This window comes from Pseudoliparis swirei, chromosome 8 (assembly GCF_029220125.1).
Source record: "Pseudoliparis swirei isolate HS2019 ecotype Mariana Trench chromosome 8, NWPU_hadal_v1, whole genome shotgun sequence".
Taxonomy (NCBI): domain Eukaryota; kingdom Metazoa; phylum Chordata; class Actinopteri; order Perciformes; family Liparidae; genus Pseudoliparis; species Pseudoliparis swirei.
The window spans coordinates 22,133,431-22,154,042 of NC_079395.1; the positions used below are offsets into that span (position 1 = coordinate 22,133,431).

Genomic DNA, 20,612 nt, shown 5'->3' on the forward strand with positions numbered 1-20,612 from the left:
TCCAGAATGCATGACATTTTTGTTTTTTTAATTGCATTACAGAAAATAAAGAACTTTATCACAATATTCTAATTTTCTGAGACAGTCCTGTATATATATCTCTCTCTCTCTATCTATGCATCTCTCTCTCTCTCTTTATCTATCTATGCATCGCTCTCTCTCTCTCTCTCTATCTATGCATCTCTCTCTCTCTCTCTCTCTATGCATCTCTCTCTCTCTCTATCTATGCATCTCTCTCTCTATCTATGCATCTCTCTCTCTATCTATGCATCTCTCTCTCTCTATCTATGCATCTCTCTCTCTCTATCTATGCATCTCTCTCTCTCATCTATGCATCTCTCTCTCTATCTATGCATCTCTCTCTCTCTCTCTCTCTCTATCTATGCATCTCTCTCTCTATCTATGCATCTCTATCTATCCATCTCTCTCTCTATCTATGCATCTCTCTCTCTATCTATGCATCTCTCTCTCTCTCTCTCTATCTATGCATCTCTCTCTCTATCTATGCATCTCTCTCTCTCTATGCATCTCTCTCTCTCTCTATCTATGCATCTCTCTCTCTCTAGGCATCTCTCTCTATGCATCTCTCTCTCTCTATGCATCTCTCTCTCTCTATGCATCTCTCTCTCTCTATCTATGCATCTCTCTCTCTATCTATGCATCTCTCTCTCTATGCATCTCTCTCTCTCTATGCATCTCTCTCTCTATGCATCTCTCTCTCTCTATGCATCTCTCTCTCTATCTATGCATCTCTCTATGCATCTCTCTCTCTCTATCTATGCATCTCTCTCTCTCTATGCATCTCTCTCTATGCATCTCTCTCTATCTATGCATCTCTCTCTCTCTATCTATGCATCTCTCTCTCTTCTATGCATCTCTCTCTCTCTATGCATCTCTCTCTCTATCTATGCATCTCTCTCTCTATCTATGCATCTCTCTCTCTCTATGCATCTCTCTCTCTATCTATGCATCTCTCTCTCTATCTATGCATCTCTCTCTCTATCTATGCATCTCTCTCTCTATCTATGCATCTCTCTCTCTATCTATGCATCTCTCTCTCTATCTATGCATCTCTCTCTATCTATGCATCTCTCTCTCTCTATGCATCTCTCTCTCTCTATGCATCTCTCTCTCTCTATGCATCTCTCTCTCTATCTATGCATCTCTCTCTCTATGCATCTCTCTCTCTCTATGCATCTCTCTTTATCTATCTATGCATCTCTCTCTCGTATCTATCTATGCATCTATCCATTAAAACACTAACACAACAATATGTGCACACATTTACACACATATAAACATGTGTGTGTGTATATATGCGTGTGTGCGCATGTGTGTTTATGTGTGTGTGTGTGTGTGTGCATGTGTGATATTACTTTATTCATCCCCAGGGGGAAATTTAGTCATGCAGCAGCAAACATGTTCATATATATAATAAAATAAAATATATCAGGTGTGTGTGTATGTGTTCATATGCATGTGATATGCATCTGAATAATTGCATATCTGGATATCTAAATATCTAGATATTCAGACATCTGGATAACTAGATATCTGAATAGATCTCGATGGATCCTTCAGTGCTCAGTTCCTCCATGTTCTCTGGATACATATCTAGATGGATCTCTGGCATTAGCCGCATGATGTTTATCAGCAGCGTGCAGCCCTAGTGTTGGCGTGAACACTGGTTTCCAGGCATAACCCCACATATTGCGTCACAATGACACTTCTGCTCCTGCAGTCGCTCATTATTATCCTTGTGTCTTTCCAGCTGGAGTCGGGGGAGGATCTGGAGGTGGAGGAGTTCTACGTCAAGTTTAAGGGCTTGTGAGTAACGAGCCGTTTGCACTTTCTTTACCATGTTTGACGACAACTTTGAAATAAGTACGTAACCAACACGATCGGAGTGAAATGAAACGCTGTGTGTGTGTGTCAGTTCGTACCTGCACTGTCGCTGGGCAGACCTGGAGGAGCTGGAGAAGGACAAGAGGATCCACCAGAAGGTCAAGAGGTTCCGGGCCAAGCAGCAACTCAACAGCTTCATCACAGAGGTGAGACCCGAGAGACCAGCCGGACCCTCAGGGACCCTCAGGAGGCGACGACTCATGGTCCATTACAGATGTGTTTATGTTCAGTGTAAACCATCAATAATTCTACATATTACAGTTGTACTTGGAGTCACGTGTAGTGGTTATGTGCATAAAAATACCCAATTCAAATGTTTAGAAGTATCTTTATTGGCCATTTTAAAATGATGTTTTATAAAGTGGTAAGAGTGTTAGGATGTGAAACTTTTATATTTATTTTTTAATGCTGTGAAAACATCTCTTCAAAAGGCTCCGTTCTCCATCGGTACGAATGCAGGAGGAACACATGACTCTCTCTGCATGAGCGCATCCTCACGGAGCCGCGGTTACCCGTTAGCTGTTACCCGTTAGTGGTGCTGCTAACTCCCCTTCTCTGTGTCCTCACGGTTCTGTTAACGGCGTAACGTCGTCATCTTTAGCACAGAGAGCATTAATGCTGTCGGCTGATCGACGCTGTGCTTCTGATCTCATGGACAACATGACGCTCCCTTTGTCGAGGTCCAGTTGACCAGCAGAAGCGGTTCTGGATTAGGAACCGCTCCCAGCCGAGTGTCCACGTGTCCAGGTCCCTGTGCTGATTCAACACGGTGTGTCGGATGAAGTGTTCTGACCCGTCAGACCTCCAGGAAACCACACGGTGGAAATATAAAAAACACATGTGGAAAATACTCCTCCTCGCCTGAAGAAGCTGCTTGTAAAGACCGTCTCCGTGCTCCTGACTGTAAACTGTGTGTGTGTGTGTGTGTGTGTGTGTGTGTGTGTGTGTGTGTGTGTGTGTGTGTGTGTGTGTGTGTGTGTGTGTGTGTGTGTGTGTGTGTGTGTGTGTGTGTGTGTGTGTGTGTGTGTGTGTGTGTGTGTGTGTGTGTGTGTGTGTGTGTGTGTGTGTGTGTGTGTGTGTGTGTGTGTGTGTGTGTGTGTGTGTGTGTCATCCAGATGGACGACGAGCCTTTTAACCCCGACTACGTGGAGGTGGACCGCGTCCTGGACATTTCAGAGAGCCCAGACGAGAACGGAGAGGTGCTTTGATCTCTCTGTCTTCTTTCATGGGGTTTGAGCCTCTTTCCCTCCACACACACACTAACCCCCCTCGTGTGTGTTCCTGCTCAGACGGTGACCTTATACCTGGTGAAATGGTGCAGCCTGCCTTACGAAGACTCCACCTGGGAGCTGAAGGCCGACATCAACCTGTCCAAGATCGAGGAATACGAACGCATCGCAGCGCGCACACCCAACACTACGAAACTGGCAAGTAGCACCCTGTGTGTGTGTCCCAGTTTGTGTTTGTTGGCCTGCTGCCTGCTCCTTCCTCCTCCAGATTTACAGCTCCCTTAACTGCTCTCCACAGGGCCACGTTCTTGTGGTTGCGCGCGCTCACACACACACACACACACACACACACGCCCTGCTCTTGTGGCCAAGCCAAACCACTAACAGTGTGTTTAATGCTGAACAGAAGCAGCTGACTGGCTGTGGTCGTCCCCTCATCACTCTGCTCTCTCTCTCTCTCCTCGTGTCCGTCTCTTTAACGGCTGCCTGCCGCTCCTCCGTAAAGTGACGGCGTGGTGCTTTTTAAAGTGTGTTTGCGTAAGGCACTTCTCCATAGTTAGTGTGTCGCCCTGCAACCGTTCAGAGTACCGGGAGCAAAGCAATGCGCTGCTTCACAAAAGCAGCTCAGGGGTTTTTAGTCTTGCCGTCACCATCGCTCTTTGCAGCTCCTGAAACCCCTCGGTGCTGGTCGGCCACCGCCTCCGTCGGTCCGTTTGTGACGGCTGAATCCAAACTGACCCTTTTTTATCTCTTTTCACAATAACACGACAAACTAATTGATCCAGGCGGCGTTCGACCGGTCAGGGCAGCGTTTCTGCGACTGGAGGCCGGTGGCTTTGAAGAGAGCGCCGATGACCTGTCTAGAAGAGCGATGCGTAAATTCTAAGTATTATAACGTCTTCAGCTCCCCGACGGAAAGGTCTCCATGACATGAATATAATAATCCAGCGTTCCCTTCAGATGGTCGTGGTTCCTTCAGGAGGCCACGGCGCGTTGCTCTGCTCCTGTGTGTTGGACCAGGAGGTAGATAACCTCCCCAGAGGATGAACGTCGTTGACTCCGGTCCTCACACTAAACCTGGTCACATGGTTTCTTCATGTGGATCAACATCAGGACTCTTCCTCTCTGAGAAAAATAGTAACTGCGTCTTTTTTTCCAGTTTTCCCTCCGTCTCCACGGGGCGGTGACGCCCTCCCTAACCCAGCTACTATATTTCTAAAATCCACTTCCTTCCACCGGTGGTTTCAAGAAGACGGTTCAGCCTCGATGTTGTTTTAATAAATGATGTCCTGCGCGTCTAGGATCGTCCAACTCCAGCCGACTGGAAGAAGCTGGAGGGCTCCGTTGGCTACAAGAATGCCAACGCACTCAGGGAATACCAGCTGGAAGGCCTCAACTGGCTCACCTTCAACTGGTACAACTCGTAAGTCTGCATTAAGTTTATTTAGTTTGAATGAGTCTGACTGCCGCACCTCGTTTAATAGCCCTAAGTGGACATTAAGTGGCCCTCGAGCCTCGTGCGGTTTAAGTTCTCCCCCCGGTGCCATCCATGGATTAAACTCGGGCCCTGAAGGCACCGTAAGAGTCTGTGGACACCGCCGCGCTGCAGCCTGAGCACACGGACCCAGGCATCTGAATGTTAGTCATGGTGGGAAATCTGAAGGGAAATTTGAAGGAATAACATTTTTCCAAGAGTATCAGGTGTCTGCCTTTGGGGTCCTCGCTGTGTTCTGAGCCTTTCCTTGACTCCCCCCCCCCCCCCCCCACGCAGACGCAACTGTATCCTGGCGGACGAGATGGGTCTCGGCAAGACCATCCAGTCGATCACATTCCTCCACGAGATCTTCATGAAGGGCATGGAGGGGCCGTTCCTGGTCATCGCGCCGCTCTCCACCATCCCCAACTGGGAGAGGGAGTTCAGGACCTGGACCGAGCTCAACGCGGTGGTCTACCACGGCAGCCAGGCCAGCCGCAAGACCATCCAGGCCTACGAGATGTACTACAGAGACGCACAGGTATCGCCCCAGAGAGTGTTCCGTTAACATGGAGGTGTCACGAGATGACATCTCTAATTAGAACTTGGAAAACATCTTTTTATTTTCACTTTGTCTTCAATGAGCATCAAGTGTTGGACATGTGGGAATCTGAGGGTCTCTTGTGCATCGCGCGGGACATTTAAATGCAAATGGATATATTTGGGCAAGTCCTAATAAAGAGTGTGCTCTCAAACCCAGAAAGAGAAAACTGTCCCCATAGAGACCCCAAAGGACCGCATGACCATGACGGTATGACGTCATGGATGAATCCTCCTCACTGCATACAGCAAATAATAAGAACCAAGTGGCATTTTAGAAACCAATGGCAAAACATTTTGGGAATTAATATCAGGTAGTTATGATCAAGACGAATTGTAAGTTGACGACTCTACTCGGTTCAAATGGAAAATAATACTAATATATACTATTTAAAGAGGTTTTTGGTGGACATTTTAGTCCTCTCATGAAATTAGAGCAAACACATGTCTCATCCAGACTTGCTGTCACCGAGTGTTTGAGTGCGACCCGTCCGGTGAGTCGGCGTTAGCTGGGGCGTCTTCAGCCAGAAGGGGCCGGCCGGCGCTCCTCTGCTGCGTAAGCTCTTTGCGGCGCCGTGGCCGTAAGCCGCCGCGAACATCTCTCGGTGCAACCTCTGCCACCGCGAGCCGGCGTGGATGATAAGCCGGAGTAGCCGCGTCCTCGCTAGCCGCGTGTTCCTAATCCAGCGTGAGGTAATCCTCAAGGTTGCCGTGGACGACGTGTTCTTTTCTCCTGCTGGCTGATGGCGGACCCCACCTGCTCTCGGCTGTTTGTTTCTGCCGTGTCTTGGATGGCTGTGCGGTTTATTCTCTAAAAAAACGGAGGAACTGTTTAGCAGCACAAGTTTTATCCTCTTATTTTAGAGCCTCTCCTAGTTTTCCAGCCGCACGTCCAGAGCTGCTGTCGCTGCTCTACATTTAAAGAGGAAACTGTTCCCAGATCCACCGGGCAGCATAATAACGGGGTTCAACATGACTCCTTATCGACCTTCCTCCTCGTCCTCCTCCTCCCTTTTCTTCCCCCCTGCCAGGGTAAGATAATAAAGGGAGCGTACCGCTTCCACGCCTTGATCACGACCTTCGAGATGATCCTCACCGACTGCCCGGAGCTGCGCAGCGTGCCGTGGCGCTGCGTGGTGATCGACGAAGCCCACCGCCTCAAAAACCGCAACTGCAAACTACTGGAAGGACTGAAAATGATGGACATGGTGAGTGGAAGGGCCGGGGTGGAGTGACGGGGGTCACGTGGGCTCTTACTTGTCCTACTTGAGCTCGGGGCACGAAAAAGCTTTTTCAAAGACTTCCTGCTTCCCTTTTGGGGGGTCCTCAATGTCCTCCTCCCTTCCCTCCTCCAGGAGCACAAGGTCCTGTTGACGGGGACTCCTCTACAGAACACCGTGGAGGAGCTCTTCAGCTTGCTCAACTTCCTGGAGCCCGAGCAGTTCCCATCCGAGCCGACGTTCATGACTGAATTCGGAGACCTTAAGACTGAGGAACAGGTAAACGGAGAGCGCCACGTCGAACCCGGGGGAATGCGAGGGCGGGAGGTCGTCGGCTCCTCGGTGTAAACGTTGCATCTGTGCGTCTCAGGTTCAAAAGCTGCAGGCCATCCTGAAGCCCATGATGCTGAGGAGACTGAAGGAGGACGTGGAGAAGAACCTGGCCCCCAAGGAGGAGACCATCATCGAGGTGGAGCCTTCAGAGACGCCGCCGTCACAACGACACTGTTGCCTTGGTAACATCCGTCATTCATAAAAGACATTCATTGAATCAACTCTTTTCTTTTTTTTCGGCAGGTGGAGCTGACCAACATCCAGAAGAAGTACTACCGGGCCATTCTGGAGAAGAACTTCTCCTTCCTGTCCAAAGGAGGCCCGGGAGGAGGAGGTGGTGGTAGCGGAGGGGGAGGACCCAACGTCCCCAACCTCCTCAACACCATGATGGAGCTGAGGAAGTGCTGCAACCACCCCTACCTCATTAATGGTACACACACACACACACACCCATATGTTTGAGGAGTCTCCGAGCCGAGCCCTCGATGTCTGATGAACTTGAGTCGTTGTCCCACAGGAGCGGAGGAGAAAATCGCCGAGGATTTCCGCGACGCCCACGGCGGCTGGGCGGACATGCCGGACATGGCCCTGCAGGCCATGGTCCAGGCCGCCGGGAAGCTGGTGCTCATCGATAAGCTGCTGCCCAAGCTGAAGGCCGGCGGCCACCGGGTCCTGGTGTTCAGCCAGATGGTCCGCTGCCTGGACATCCTGGAGGACTACCTCATCCAGAAACGGTGAGCGCGGAGACGAGGCCGCGCCGCGGCGACTCGTCCCGGGAGGCGGCCGGCGCTGACGCTCCGCTCTGTGTCCAGGTATCCCTACGAGCGGATAGACGGCCGAGTTCGCGGCAACCTGCGGCAGGCGGCCATCGACCGCTTCTCCAAGCCCGACTCGGACCGCTTCGTCTTCCTGCTGTGCACGCGGGCCGGAGGACTCGGCATCAACCTGACGGCGGCGGACACCTGCATCATCTTCGACTCCGACTGGAACCCCCAAAACGACCTGCAGGTACGGAGCGCTCCGATCGGCCCGCGGCCAGAAGGGAGGAGCCGGTGAGATTGTTTCTGACTCCATGACTGCCCCCCCCCCCCTCCAGGCCCAGGCCAGGTGCCACCGCATCGGCCAGTCCAAGTCGGTGAAGATCTACCGCCTGATCACCAGGAACAGCTACGAGAGGGAGATGTTCGACAAGGCCAGCCTGAAGCTGGGCCTGGACAAGGCCGTCCTCCAGAGCATGAGCGGGCGGGACAACGCCACCAGTGGGGTGAGGAGACCACGCGCCTCACATGTAGCGACGGCAGCCACGGCGTCATATCGACCATCTCCTCTCGTCTGTCAAACGGCGTCACACCGGTTCCCTCGGCAACAAGCCAACACGACTTTTCCATTGGATTATTGTAGGAAATCTCATCTAAATTTATGATTAATTGGACGTTTTGATCAGCAAGATAACTTTCACTATCATCATTAGGCTATAAAAAAAACCTGGACTAGTCCTGGATGTTTAAAAAGGTTCTTTCCAGGCCTGGAAAAGTCCTTGAAGACATTTTTTATCCCAAATGTTTGGAAAAGTCATGGAAATTGTTTACCATGGAAGTTTAATTATAAGAATAAACATTTCTAGAAGTATTTATTCGTTTTAATCAAACTATTGTCTCATTCATTTGTGTAATTTAAGGTTATATACTCGTATATACACCAAGAGTTCACCTAATGTTTGGTAAAGGAAATTTGAGAGAGTCCTTGACATCCATTGGTCGAGCCCTGTGTGTAAAGGATCTGCGTCAGTCGCATGACCTCTAAGATAAAGGCGCTCGATGTCCTCGGACCCCTCTGTTCATGTCGCTAACGTTCCTCACGGCGTGTGTCCCGTCTCCACTCAAAGGCTCAGCCGTTGTCCAAGAAGGAGGTGGAGGACCTGCTGAGGAAGGGAGCGTACGGGGCTCTGATGGACGAGGAGGACGAGGGCTCGAAATTCTGCGAGGAAGACATCGACCAGATCCTAAAGAGACGAACCCACACCATCACCATCGAGTCCGAGAGCAAGGGCTCCACCTTCGCCAAGGTAATGGGACCGCCCCCGTTCGCTCGCCTCTATTCTGCGCACGCCGTCCGGTGACCCGCCGCTGACCAACCGGCTCTCTCCGTCTGCAGGCCAGCTTCGTCGCCACGGGAAACCGAACCGACATTTCCCTGCAGGACCCGGACTTCTGGCAGAAATGGGCCAAGAAAGCCGAGCTTGACCTGGACGCCATCAACGGACGGGTACTAAATACACACACACACACACACACACACACACACACATGTGCATAAACAATGTAAACAAACCCGTCCTCGAGCACACACACACACCCACACACACACACACATGTGCATAAACAATTTAAACAAACCCCACCCTCGAGCACACACACACACACACACACACACACACAAATGATGATGCTTTCAATGTGCTTCCAAATTCTTGGGTGCGCTCCAAGTCCTCACACACACACTTGGTGGTGTCCCCTTATGGAAAGGTGACTAGCAGTTAGTAATTAGTCAGCGCTATCACCACAAGTGAGGAGGAGGGAGAGATGGAGAGATCAGGAGGGAAGCGGAGAAAGAGAGAGAGAGATTAATATTGACAGTTGGGAATCTCTTCTCTTCCTTAATTACCCATGTTTCCCTGCTCTCGTGTGTGTGTTTGAGAGAGAGAGAGTAAGCTGCTTAGCTCCACTTAACGGAGCGCAGATGCCTGGAGGGTACAGAGATATCACTTAGGCTAGTGTTCACACACACACACACGCATTCTCACACACCCATTGAGTGCTCTGCTAACAGCCATCTTTATATTGTTGCTTCGCTTCCCTGTCTCTTTTTGTATTTGTGTGTATTTGGCCCTCCTGGTTCACTCGTCTCCTCTCTGGTGGAGGGCCCTCCACTGGAACATTTAATCCAGCATCAGGATCGTGCCCCCCCCCCCCCCCCTGGATTTGTCATTGTGTGATGTTCAAATGGAAACGACGGCAGCGCTCTGTGATAATTGCGGAACTAACTACTGCCCTGTTTGCGCATATTATTGGGTGGCAAGTGGAGGGATGTCGGGGGGAGGGAAATAAATCTAATTAATTGAACAAAAATGTAATTCATTAGACAACATAATTAACGGTGGTTTGTTTGAGCCGGACAGACATTTTCTCAGCATCAGGAATGAAACGCGGGCCGAACATCCAATTATTGTGACTTAGTGCAGAAGACGGCGCGTCGTCTCGGGGTTCGCCCTCGTCAAGAAGCCGTAATGTCCAGGATGCAGCAGAAGGTGCTTTGCATATATTGCTTTGGAAGGATTCCAGGCCATCTGTAATAGAAACCAGGTTCTTCGTAATTGATAGAAAATGAAGGGATGACCAGTCCGGGACTCTGAACTGACGCTTCTTGTTGACCCTTGTCTCCAGAACACGCTGGTGATCGACACGCCGAGGGTGAGGAAGCAAACGCGGCACTTCAGCAGCGCCAAGGAGGACGAGATGTTGGAGTTCTCCGAGCTGGAGAGCGACGAGGACGAACCGAGCAAGCCCTCGTCCAAACCCCGGAGGCCCCAGGACAAAGCCCAGGGGTACCCCCGGTCCGAGTGCTTCAGGGTGGAGAAGAACCTGCTGGTCTACGGGTCAGTCGCATGTTCATGTGTCTTACTCCAGAACCCGACGAGAGCAACGTGGACCACTGGCTCATTGAAAACAATGAACCCAGGAAACCTTGTGTGTGAACAGTGTTTCTTTCAGATTCAGGCTAATTATTAGAGCTCACAGATGACGTGATGCCATGAAGAGCGAATTGCTCCAGTGGAATAAGTGCTCTGTTTACATTTGCCTGGAGCTAAATGAGAAGATGGACGCCACTCTCATCCGTCTTAATAGGACGCTGCAGCCAGCGTAGCGTAGCGTAACGTAACGTAGCTTGTCGTAGCTTAGCATAGTGAGTGTCAAACGGTTAGCGTGGCTCACCAGCCTCCAAAGCTCAATTCATGAAACATATAATGTTTCTTGTGTTTAGTCTGGAGGTTAAAAACAAAATGCCATTGGGTTGGCCTCGTTCAGCAGCCTCACGGACGCTGCACAGGTGAAGCTAACGAGATGTAAAACAGGTTGATCGTGATTTTGGGGAATTTTTCTATCAAACGGAGCCAGACTGCTCGCCGTGTAGAATGTACAACCCGCTCGCTGATTGGTGGTGGAGGAGGAGGAGGAGGAGGAGACCGCGGTGGAGGCGGAGTCACGCTGGCGAGGCGTAGACCAACACATTGGTTAGACGGCCTTAAAACGCACCACCCTTTTCCACGCCACACGCTCTAGTATGACCTTGGTGAGCATGGCGCTCACACACTAATGAGGCCAGCTAAATTACACCCGGTTGTTCTTTTGTTGCTTTAAATGATTTAAAACGCATTAAATGTCTTCAGGAAACGACTGTCGACGATGCGCGTCTCATTGTGTTAGAGGAGCAGCGTTCAACCACAATGTCGGTTACACTGCATCTCACCAGTACACAATAATCACCACACACACACACACAGAGGCTAATTGACACACTTACCACAGATTAAGGGACGAGCCCGTCCATTTTCACGGCTGACTTGGCGTGACCGTGGCGCCCTCGCGAGACGTCAACGCTGCTATCGTTACCGTCTAGTCTCGCGGCCCGAGGCTACAGAACACAAGAACACAGTCTGAGCGCGCCCGGCCTCTGTTGTCTTTTCCCATCATCCGTCTCACCCTCGTCCACCAGTCTGCCCCCCCCATCACTCTAAAATCAGTGGGACGAAGGCCTCATGGTTCAGTGGAGAGATTTCAGTGGCGAACGGGAACGCCGCATCAGCATTTAGATCACTTCCTCTCTGGTCTACTTATTGGTGTTGGTGAGAGGGAGAGGACTGGGGGGGGGGGGCAGCTCCATTAATGACTTTGTTTTCGCTACCTTTTCATTTGCCAAGTCCCACGTGGCCCAATGGGCACCACGTGGCGTTGATGAACAAAGCCTGCTCGTCTCGTGTGTCCGTCAGTGTGATGGCGGTTCTGCTTTGATGTGATATCGAGTCCTAAAGCCTCTGCTCACTGCGGCGCTGTTTAACTTCTCTTCTTCTCCTTTGACCAAACAAACCAAGTTGTGCTACATTTGCTCTCCTAATATTCCGTGTGGCCGCTGTGTGTTCAGTGCGTGGCGCGATGGGCTGACGGTGTGTCTGTCTTGTAGGTGGGGCAGGTGGAGCGACATCCTGGCTCACGGGCGCTTCAAGCGGCCCCTGAAGGAGGCGGACGTGGAGACGATCTGCCGGGCGCTGCTGGCCTACTGCCTGCTGCACTACCGCGGAGACGAGAACATCAAGAGCTTCATCTGGGACCTCATCACCCCGAGTGCTGACGGGACCACCAAGACGCTCACCAACCACTCCGGTACACACACACACACACACACACACACACTAACCTCTCAGGACCAATACACACACTCATTATAGAAACAGTTGGGAAAGCATTATTTGTATGTATTTTTATTTTATTTTGAAAGATTGACGGATACAAAACAGTCAAATGTACTTTAACTGATATTTTTCTATTGTTAGGGTCCTCGTCGACTTCGTCGTAGAGGAACCTATTGTTTTTCAAATGATTCTTATTATTATTATTATTAATCTCTCCCCGAAAACGTCGACTGGCCGCACCCCGTACGCCCCAGCAGACTGAAATTCCACATGCAGAAGTAGACTGGCGAAAATTTTTAGATTCTTGAGTTTTCGTATTTGTTTACAAAAAAATGTCTCTCTAGCGCCCCCTAGAGTGTTCGTACTCACGGTTTTTTTCGCTAATGACGGATTGACTTGAGATTTGGTCCAGAGGTCAGAATTGACCAGCTCTACAAAAAAGCCTCTCAGACCCCTAAGCTCCGCCTACTTAGATTTTCCGCCATTTTGAATTTCTTTAAAAACTGTTTTTTTCCAACTTCTCCTAAACGCTTCGTCCGAATCATACACAACTTGTTGTGGTTCATTATTGATTCAATGCCATCATAAATCTTCGAAAGATAGTTAATATGTCATTGCGTTCAGAAGATATGGACCAATGAACATCCAAGGGGTGTGGCCTTATTTGTAAAGACACCTAACTTCCAAATCACTTGGACTATCCTCACCAAATTGGTAGCCTATGTCCACAAGGACACCTTTAACCTACCTTACATTTTTCATAACGTTTGAACATTAGGGGGCGCTATAATCAATCCCTCAAAATATGCCTTTTTGGCCTTTTTTCATGATTTTAGGGGTTAACTCCTCCTAGAGCTTAAACCCGATACATTCCAAACTTGGCCTATATGGTCTTGAGACCTTTGTCTTGAAATGGCCTTAAAAGATTTCAATAATATTAAACTTTGTGCGTTTGCCGGACCGGCAAAGAAACGCCATTCGCCATGAAAATTGACGTTGTTGTAACTCGGCCATACATTATGGAATCTGCTCCATATTTCTCATACCTCATGACATACTGACCCTGAAGACATCCATATGCTAATTTTTTTTTCTGGACTTAGCGCCAACTAGTGGCACTAGGAAGTTACATGTTTTTTACTTTTATACACTGCTCCTCGCAGATTATTCAGATCGCTCTCAAAATATACCAGAATAGACCTAAGACCTCGATGATGCTTCCCTGTGGAGCTCGTAGCGACACGTTGAATCACATTCACATGTAATTTACATGACAAGGTCTAGACTTCACATGGATACACATGATGCATGTATATGTTCAAATTGTCACAGCGTCCCCTGCTGGTAACCCTGGACTCGCTCAAATCTGCTCCAAACTTCTCATGCTTTGTAGAATTCAAGGCCTGAGGATATCAACAAGCCCTTTTTCACTCAGAGTCAAAGCGCCACCGACTAGCAAAGTAAAATCAGTGTCGCGTGACGAACGGTCAAACGCCCGAACGCCGTGCGTGCGCTCTCGGCCGAGGGGGCCGGCGTCCGGCCAGCACCCCCGACGTGCGAAGCAGGAAGAGGACCCGTTCATCGCTGCTTGCAGCTTTAATTTTTCATCTTTTTGTTGACGTATACAAACAAGACAACAACTCTCCCCCCCCCTCACTGGTACACCCACCTAGAGGACAGGAAGATAAATGCATACTAATAAATATAAAGAGGTCACTCGCATCACTTCACCAAGCCAAACGTCTACACATGCACACACACACACACAAACCAGTACACTCCAGAGTACATACAGTCATTACATCACACGAGTACTATATATCCAGAAAGAAAAAGCAGTTTGACTAAAAGACGACGACTGAAACTAGATTACAATTATTTGAATAACTTGAATGTGACAAACTAAGGAGCGTTCGTGTCTGAGAGACGGACACTGCTAAAGTTCACAGCGCTAACTATCGGCGAACAGTATTCGGCCTCCATTTATATCACCGTTCTGATATCATCGTTCTAATATCATCGTTCTAATATCATCGTTCTAATATCATTCTGATATCATCGTTCTGATATCATCGTTCTGATATCATCGTTCTAATATCGTTCTAATATCATCGTTCTAATATCGTTCTAATATCGTTCTGATATCATCGTTCTGATATCATCGTTCTGATATCATCGTTCTAATATCATTCTAATATTCTAATATCATCGTTCTTATATCATTCTAATATCATCGTTCTAATATCGTTCTAATATCGTTCTAATATCGTTCTAATATCATCATTCTAATATCGTTCTAATATCATCGTTCTAATATCATCATTCTGATATCATCGTTCTAATATCATCGTTCTTATATCATTCTAATATTATAATATCATCGTTCTAATATCATTCTAATATCATCGTTCTTATATCATTCTAATATTCTAATATCATCGTTCTAATATCATTCTAATATCATCGTTCTAATATCATTCTAATGTCATCGTTCTGATATCATCATTCTAATATCATCGTTCTAATATCATTCTAATATTCTAATATCATCGTTCTAATATCATCATTCTGATATCATCGTTCTAATATCATCGTTCTAATATCATCGTTCTTATATCATTCTAATATTATAATATCATCGTTCTAATATCATCGTTCTTATATCATTCTAATATCGTTCTAATATCATCGTTCTGATATCATCGTTCTTATATCGTTCTAATATCATCGTTCTGATATCATAGATCACTGGAGCCAGCCGTGTTTTATTTTGCTGTTCAGGAACGAGGTTCACAGGTTGTCCTTTTGTTGAAATACCATCGTCTGATCACCGTGTCTCTCCTCCTCCCCTCTTCTCTCTCTCCTCCTCCTCTCCAGGTCTCTCCACTCCAGTCCCTCGGGGCAGGAAGGGCAAGAAGGGGAAGCCCCTGGCCCCGCCTCCACAGACGCCGCGAGCCGATTGGCTGGCCAGCTGCAACCCGGACCACTTACTGCAGGAGGAGAGCTACAAGAGACACCTGAAACACCACTGTAACAAGTAGGACACACACACACACACACTCCAAACAGCCTGGTGTCCAAACGGAGGGGCCCAGTAACTGTTCATGAAAGGGTTATTAGTGGATGGATACCGAGCTAATGTGGACGGAGGCTTTCTCACACACAAACACACACGCACACACACACGGTGGATCGCTACCCGCGGTCAGCGCTCCTCTGTTGTCGGGGAGATCGGCCCTTCTTCTTCTTCTTCTTCTTGAGGGGGAAGTTTGTTTGTTTTGTGTGTGTGTGTGTGTGTGTCTGGCTGTGTGCCAGGCCAGGTGCTAGGCAGGCAGACCTGTTGGAAGTGGGTGAAAGAACGCGCGCACAGAGACACACACACACACACACACACACACACACACACACTTGGGGGTGATTATGTGGTGCCATCTGCTAGGCTGGAGCACAGCGTTGTGTGGCTAATCAGGCCTGGCACATTGATGGATGAGCTCACACCGCCTGCCAACAAACACACACACGGCGAGTTGTGATGCCATTGATGCACACACACACACACACATTGCAGAATGAGTCGCAAGTGACGGGCTTTATCCCCTTCCCCCGTCTTCGCGGCCTCTCCAAAACTTTCCGTCCCCTCTAGCGCCGTCGCTCTCCGTCCTTTCAATTATTCCCTTATTGTTCATGGGAGGAGGAGGAGGAGGAGGAGGAGGCGGCGGCGTCTAGTCGGTTGTAATATTTTACAGCGACGTATGTTTCCCCTTGAAGAGTTTTAGATCCGTCAACTTCTGCTTCTGTGCAGCACGTCCTCCTGCGGTTCTGAAGTAGTTAAGAAATACATTTTAGTTGAGGCAGTATTTCAGTTTGTTTGCGTTGGATGAGTAATGACCAGCTGTGAAAAGTGTTCAAGTTAATTCATTTAATATCATTATTTATTCATTAACAAAGGCTTACTGGTGAAAATAATGTGTTGGAGATTGTAACATTTAGTTTTGTTACAATCGATTCATCGGTTTAAAAATGAAGGTCGATGTCCCAGAAGTCAGCGGGACTTTGTTTTGTCTGCCGTGGGGACCAAAACCCCACGACACTCAGAACAAAGATAAAACAGAAATGAGCGTGAACCAAAAGGACCAGTTATCAAACACAGCGCTGGTGATTCACTTCCTGGTGATTCACTTCCCGGAGATTCACTTCCCGGTGATTCACTTCCTGGTGATTCGCTGAGCGATTGACAGGTTCATTCCTTGTGTCCGTCCCTTCAGAGTGAACTTGTGTTCCCGACTAACTGCCGTTGTGTTGCAGGGTGCTGCTGCGCGTGAGGATGCTCTACTACCTGCGACAGGAAGTCATCGGCGACCAGGCCGAGCGCATCTTGGAAGGAGCCGACTCCAGGTCAGTGAACCCTCCGTCTCGGGACGTCCCGCTGACCACGGCCTCCGGTTCCGCTCTGCGTCGTTTGCGTTTGTACGTCGACTGAAATCTACTCGCACGAAGGAAACAAACCAATCCCCCGCTCCCATTCTTTGTCCAGACCCTCATTTCATAATCTGACATTGGATCCAAACCCAGAATATAAACCCTGACGGTTAGAGGTCCACATGCCGATATTTATACGCGCGTGTGACGAATTATTACTGCGTGTATTTCTGTTCTTTGGCCTCTTTGAGTGCTTTCTTTCTATTCTGACGGCCACCGCCGTTTCTTTATCTGGGGAAAAGCAGCTTTTTATTTCAGTTTCTGACCCAGTTAGAGTTCTCCCTCTCCCCGGCGGCGCTTCTCGTTTCTCTCCTCCAGGTCTCGTTCCCACTCCTCCGTCACCGCTTCCTCCACTGTCTTCTCCGTCACGCCACACTCTTCTCGCCATCTGTCTGGCTCTCTCTCCTCCTTTCTCTCTCTGCAGTCCACTTTAGTCTCTCCTCATCTCCAATCCCCCCCTCCCCCTCTCTCTCTCCCCCTCTCTCTCTCTCTCTCTTATCACCCTTTCACCCAGATGTGACTGCATTTATAATGTGGAGCACGTGCACTTCACGTTGATCCCTCTCCTCCCCCACTCCTCTCTCTGTGTGTGTGTGTGTCGGCGCATGCCAGACGTGAGCATACGGGGCCCCATCGTGCCAACATATGCCAGGGGGATTTAGCATGCCAGTCTTGGCGCTGCACGTGAGCGTTGCCAAGGCCGGGCATGCTGCTGTTTGCAGAGATAAGGGAGCGTCGTTCCCCTGGTTTCTGCTCCCCTCCTGTCACCCGCCGTCTCTCTGCCTCCATTGTGCATTGTGCCCTTTCTCTCCCGGACAAGCTGGGAACACCATTGTCTACCTTCTTTCCATAATGGAGGCTTCGTATAAAAAGAAGAAGAAGAAGACAACCACTCATTCTGACTCTTGTCAGTGTGATTATTCTTGAGTTTAGCTGCTGGGTCGTATGTTTATCTCAAGCTGCTGTCCAATCGGAGAGCTTCTAGTTCCTCCGAGTTCTCCACTCATTTTGTGACGCACACGTGGAGCCGCGGCCTCACGGTGGCAGCAGAACCGGAGTCCGGGTTGTGTGATGCTAGCAGCGGCTAACGTAGTCCGGCTCAGTCCCACACACCTGGAAACAAACTTCCCTTCATACGTTACATTTCAATTCGGTTTATTTTGTAACGCCCAATATCACAAGTTACAAACTCCCCTCAGAGGGCTTTACAATCTGTACACAGACGACATCCCTGACCTTTGACCTCACATCGGATCAGGAACAACTCACAAGAAATAGAAAAAAAACCTCACAGGGAAAAAAGTGAAGAATGCTTCAGGAGAGAAACAGAAGGATCCCTCTCCAGGATGGAGAGAACAATAGATGTCATGAGACCAGATGAACAATAGAGGTCATGTGACCAGATGTCATGTGACCAGATGAACAATAGATGTCATGTGACCAGATGAACAATAGATGTCATGTGACCAGATGATCAATAGATGTCATGTGACCAGATGAACAATAGATGTCATGTGACCAGATGAACAATAGATGTCATGTGACCAGATGAACAATAGATGTCATGTGACCAGATGAACAATAGATGTCATGTGACCAGATGAACAATAGATGTCATGTGACCTGATGAACAATAGATGTCATGTGACCAGATGAACAATAGATGTCATGTGACCAGATGAACAATAGATGTCATGTGACCAGATGAACAATAGATGTCATGTGACCAGATGAACAATAGATGTCATGTGACCAGATGAACAATAGATGTCATGTGACCTGATGATCAATAGATGTCATGTGACCAGATGAACAATAGATGTCATGTTACCAGGTGAACAATAGATGTCATGTGACCACATGAACAATAGATGTCATGTGACCAGAAGGAATCATGACAGTCACAACCCATTCAATGAGTGACAGTACATATTTCCCTCTCTGCTGCTTCACATGATGTTTAAGTGGTTGATGGTATTCGGCACATTTGAGTCACTTCCTGCGCTGCTGATCCCTCCAGAGCGCCTGGTCCAGAGTTCTAGAAGAGGAGCGATTCTAATTGAGCTGTAGAAGCTCCAACGCTGCTGGTCCAGGAAGAGCGGTGCCCTAATTCTCCTGAAGGAGATCTTGCGTGGCGTAGCGGCGTCTCATCTCCTCCGTCTGGGCGTGGAGAAGCAGGGTTGTGGAGCGTCTCTCAAATGGGTTATTGAGGTCAGAGTTCCTGCAGCTTTGACATGAAACCTCTAAACGTGTCTTTAAATGGATGCACTGCTCTCAAAATGAACGCTCTGCTGTTGTGACGACGGCAAATAATCCAGAAGGCTGTCGGAATTTTTTCATAATGAAGAAAAGTCTTCCCCGCTGCGAGCAGATGTTACTTGAGCACATCCAAAAAGTGCATCGCTATCGCCGTGGCGACGACGACGACGCTACCCGACCAGAGACCGCGGAGACGTGGCCGAAGCTTGAAGAGCTCCAGGAATCTGTCATGAATTGTGAAAAACACGGAGTTGAGATGAGAAGCCCCCGACGGTGTCCCGACATTGATTCCAGGCCGTGCTTCCAATTCTGAAGATGTGTTCAGGCGCGTTCAGTAATTCTCGGACTGATTTCCCCTCGTCCTGCCAGTGTGACCTCTAAACACAGTTTTATGTACGTCCTTGTGCTCTTAAACCTGCGTTGACAAAGCCCTGCGTCAGGTTGGATGAGACTGATGCTACTACTCGAGTCTCTTTGGGTACCTTGAAAAGCGCCTGATAAATTAAATGTATTATTAGTATTATTATTAATGTTGCAGTCGCATCGAAAGTGTTACGAATTTGTCCCGCGAGTTTCAGGTTATTTTCGCATTAAAGTTTAAATGCAAAACTCAGGATTACATTTGAACCTCGAGGGAGAACGAGGCCGTAGCTCCTGTCGTTGTTGTTGAAAACAAACGGTATATTTTGTGTCACAGTGAGCTGGACATCTGGATCCCTCAGCCGTTCCACGCCGAGGTCCCGACCGACTGGTGGGAGAGCGAGGGGGACAAGTCGCTGCTCATCGGCGTCTTCAAGCACGGTAAGGGCGCCGCACGCACGCCGTATATGTATACACACACACACACACACACACACACACACACACACATATATATATATCCCACCCACTTCTGCTGCCACTGGTTGACTGGTGTTGCTATGGCGATAGCGGTCCGCAGCTGGCAGGCTCAGTGTGCTATGGGAGTGTGATTGATGGTTTCACCCGGAGCTGCCAGGAGGGTGGGTGTGTGTGTGTGTGTGTGTGTGTGTGCCTGCTTTGGCAGGTAGTTACAGGTGTTTATGTCACAGATGATAGTAATAATACCAAACTAATTTCCCTTTTCTCCATTTCCTGGCATTGGGGTGGTCACCGGTCGAGTGGCGTGGGTCCGTTGACTGACGGTGACTCCCTGCAGGCTGTGGACGGAGACGCTCGTTCATATTAATTTGGCATAATTGTCATAATTTTATCATTATTGCCACCCTCTATGATTCAATTAGGGCACACAAAGGGATACAAAGGGGCTCACCCATAGTTAATCATAATCCTCATTCACTTTGGAGGCCCTCGGGGTGGGGGGGGGGGGGGGGCGCACAAAACAATGCGTCTCTCACACACAGAAAAGTGATGGCCTGTACGGCCTCAATGATTAACGTTTGGCTGCGGGGGTGTGTGTGTGTGTCTGTGTCTGTGTCATGCGTCGCATCCTCCATAATTGAAATGTGATGGAAGGGCTCCGTGGCTCCTCTCCTTCCACCTGTCCTTTCCTCTCTCACCTCCTATCTCTCCTTCCCCCTCATATCACCTGCTCCCCCTCCCTCTCTTCAGTGTGTCTCAGTGGGATCTGCACATTCTAATCTGTTCTGCTTGAATACCCCTAACGG

General features: G+C 48.8%; 1 protein-coding gene across 3 annotated transcripts in view; it reads left to right on the plus strand.

Annotated features, from left to right (window-relative positions):
• Positions 1-20,612, plus strand: part of chd7 (chromodomain helicase DNA binding protein 7) — a 65,285-nt gene that overhangs the window by 35,491 nt on the left and 9,182 nt on the right. For all 3 annotated transcript variants that reach the window (XM_056420216.1, XM_056420218.1, XM_056420217.1), the window contains 20 exons: positions 1,772-1,827; positions 1,937-2,051; positions 3,021-3,104; positions 3,195-3,332; positions 4,436-4,557; positions 4,906-5,149; positions 6,240-6,416; positions 6,564-6,707; positions 6,799-6,897; positions 7,005-7,191; positions 7,279-7,495; positions 7,574-7,769; positions 7,858-8,025; positions 8,647-8,826; positions 8,916-9,026; positions 10,205-10,416; positions 12,000-12,199; positions 15,106-15,265; positions 16,534-16,623; positions 19,664-19,767. In XM_056420216.1, coding sequence (XP_056276191.1) covers positions 1,772-1,827; positions 1,937-2,051; positions 3,021-3,104; positions 3,195-3,332; positions 4,436-4,557; positions 4,906-5,149; positions 6,240-6,416; positions 6,564-6,707; positions 6,799-6,897; positions 7,005-7,191; positions 7,279-7,495; positions 7,574-7,769; positions 7,858-8,025; positions 8,647-8,826; positions 8,916-9,026; positions 10,205-10,416; positions 12,000-12,199; positions 15,106-15,265; positions 16,534-16,623; positions 19,664-19,767 — 3,004 coding nt within the window. The remainder of the gene's footprint in view (positions 1-1,771; positions 1,828-1,936; positions 2,052-3,020; positions 3,105-3,194; positions 3,333-4,435; positions 4,558-4,905; positions 5,150-6,239; positions 6,417-6,563; positions 6,708-6,798; positions 6,898-7,004; positions 7,192-7,278; positions 7,496-7,573; positions 7,770-7,857; positions 8,026-8,646; positions 8,827-8,915; positions 9,027-10,204; positions 10,417-11,999; positions 12,200-15,105; positions 15,266-16,533; positions 16,624-19,663; positions 19,768-20,612) is intronic.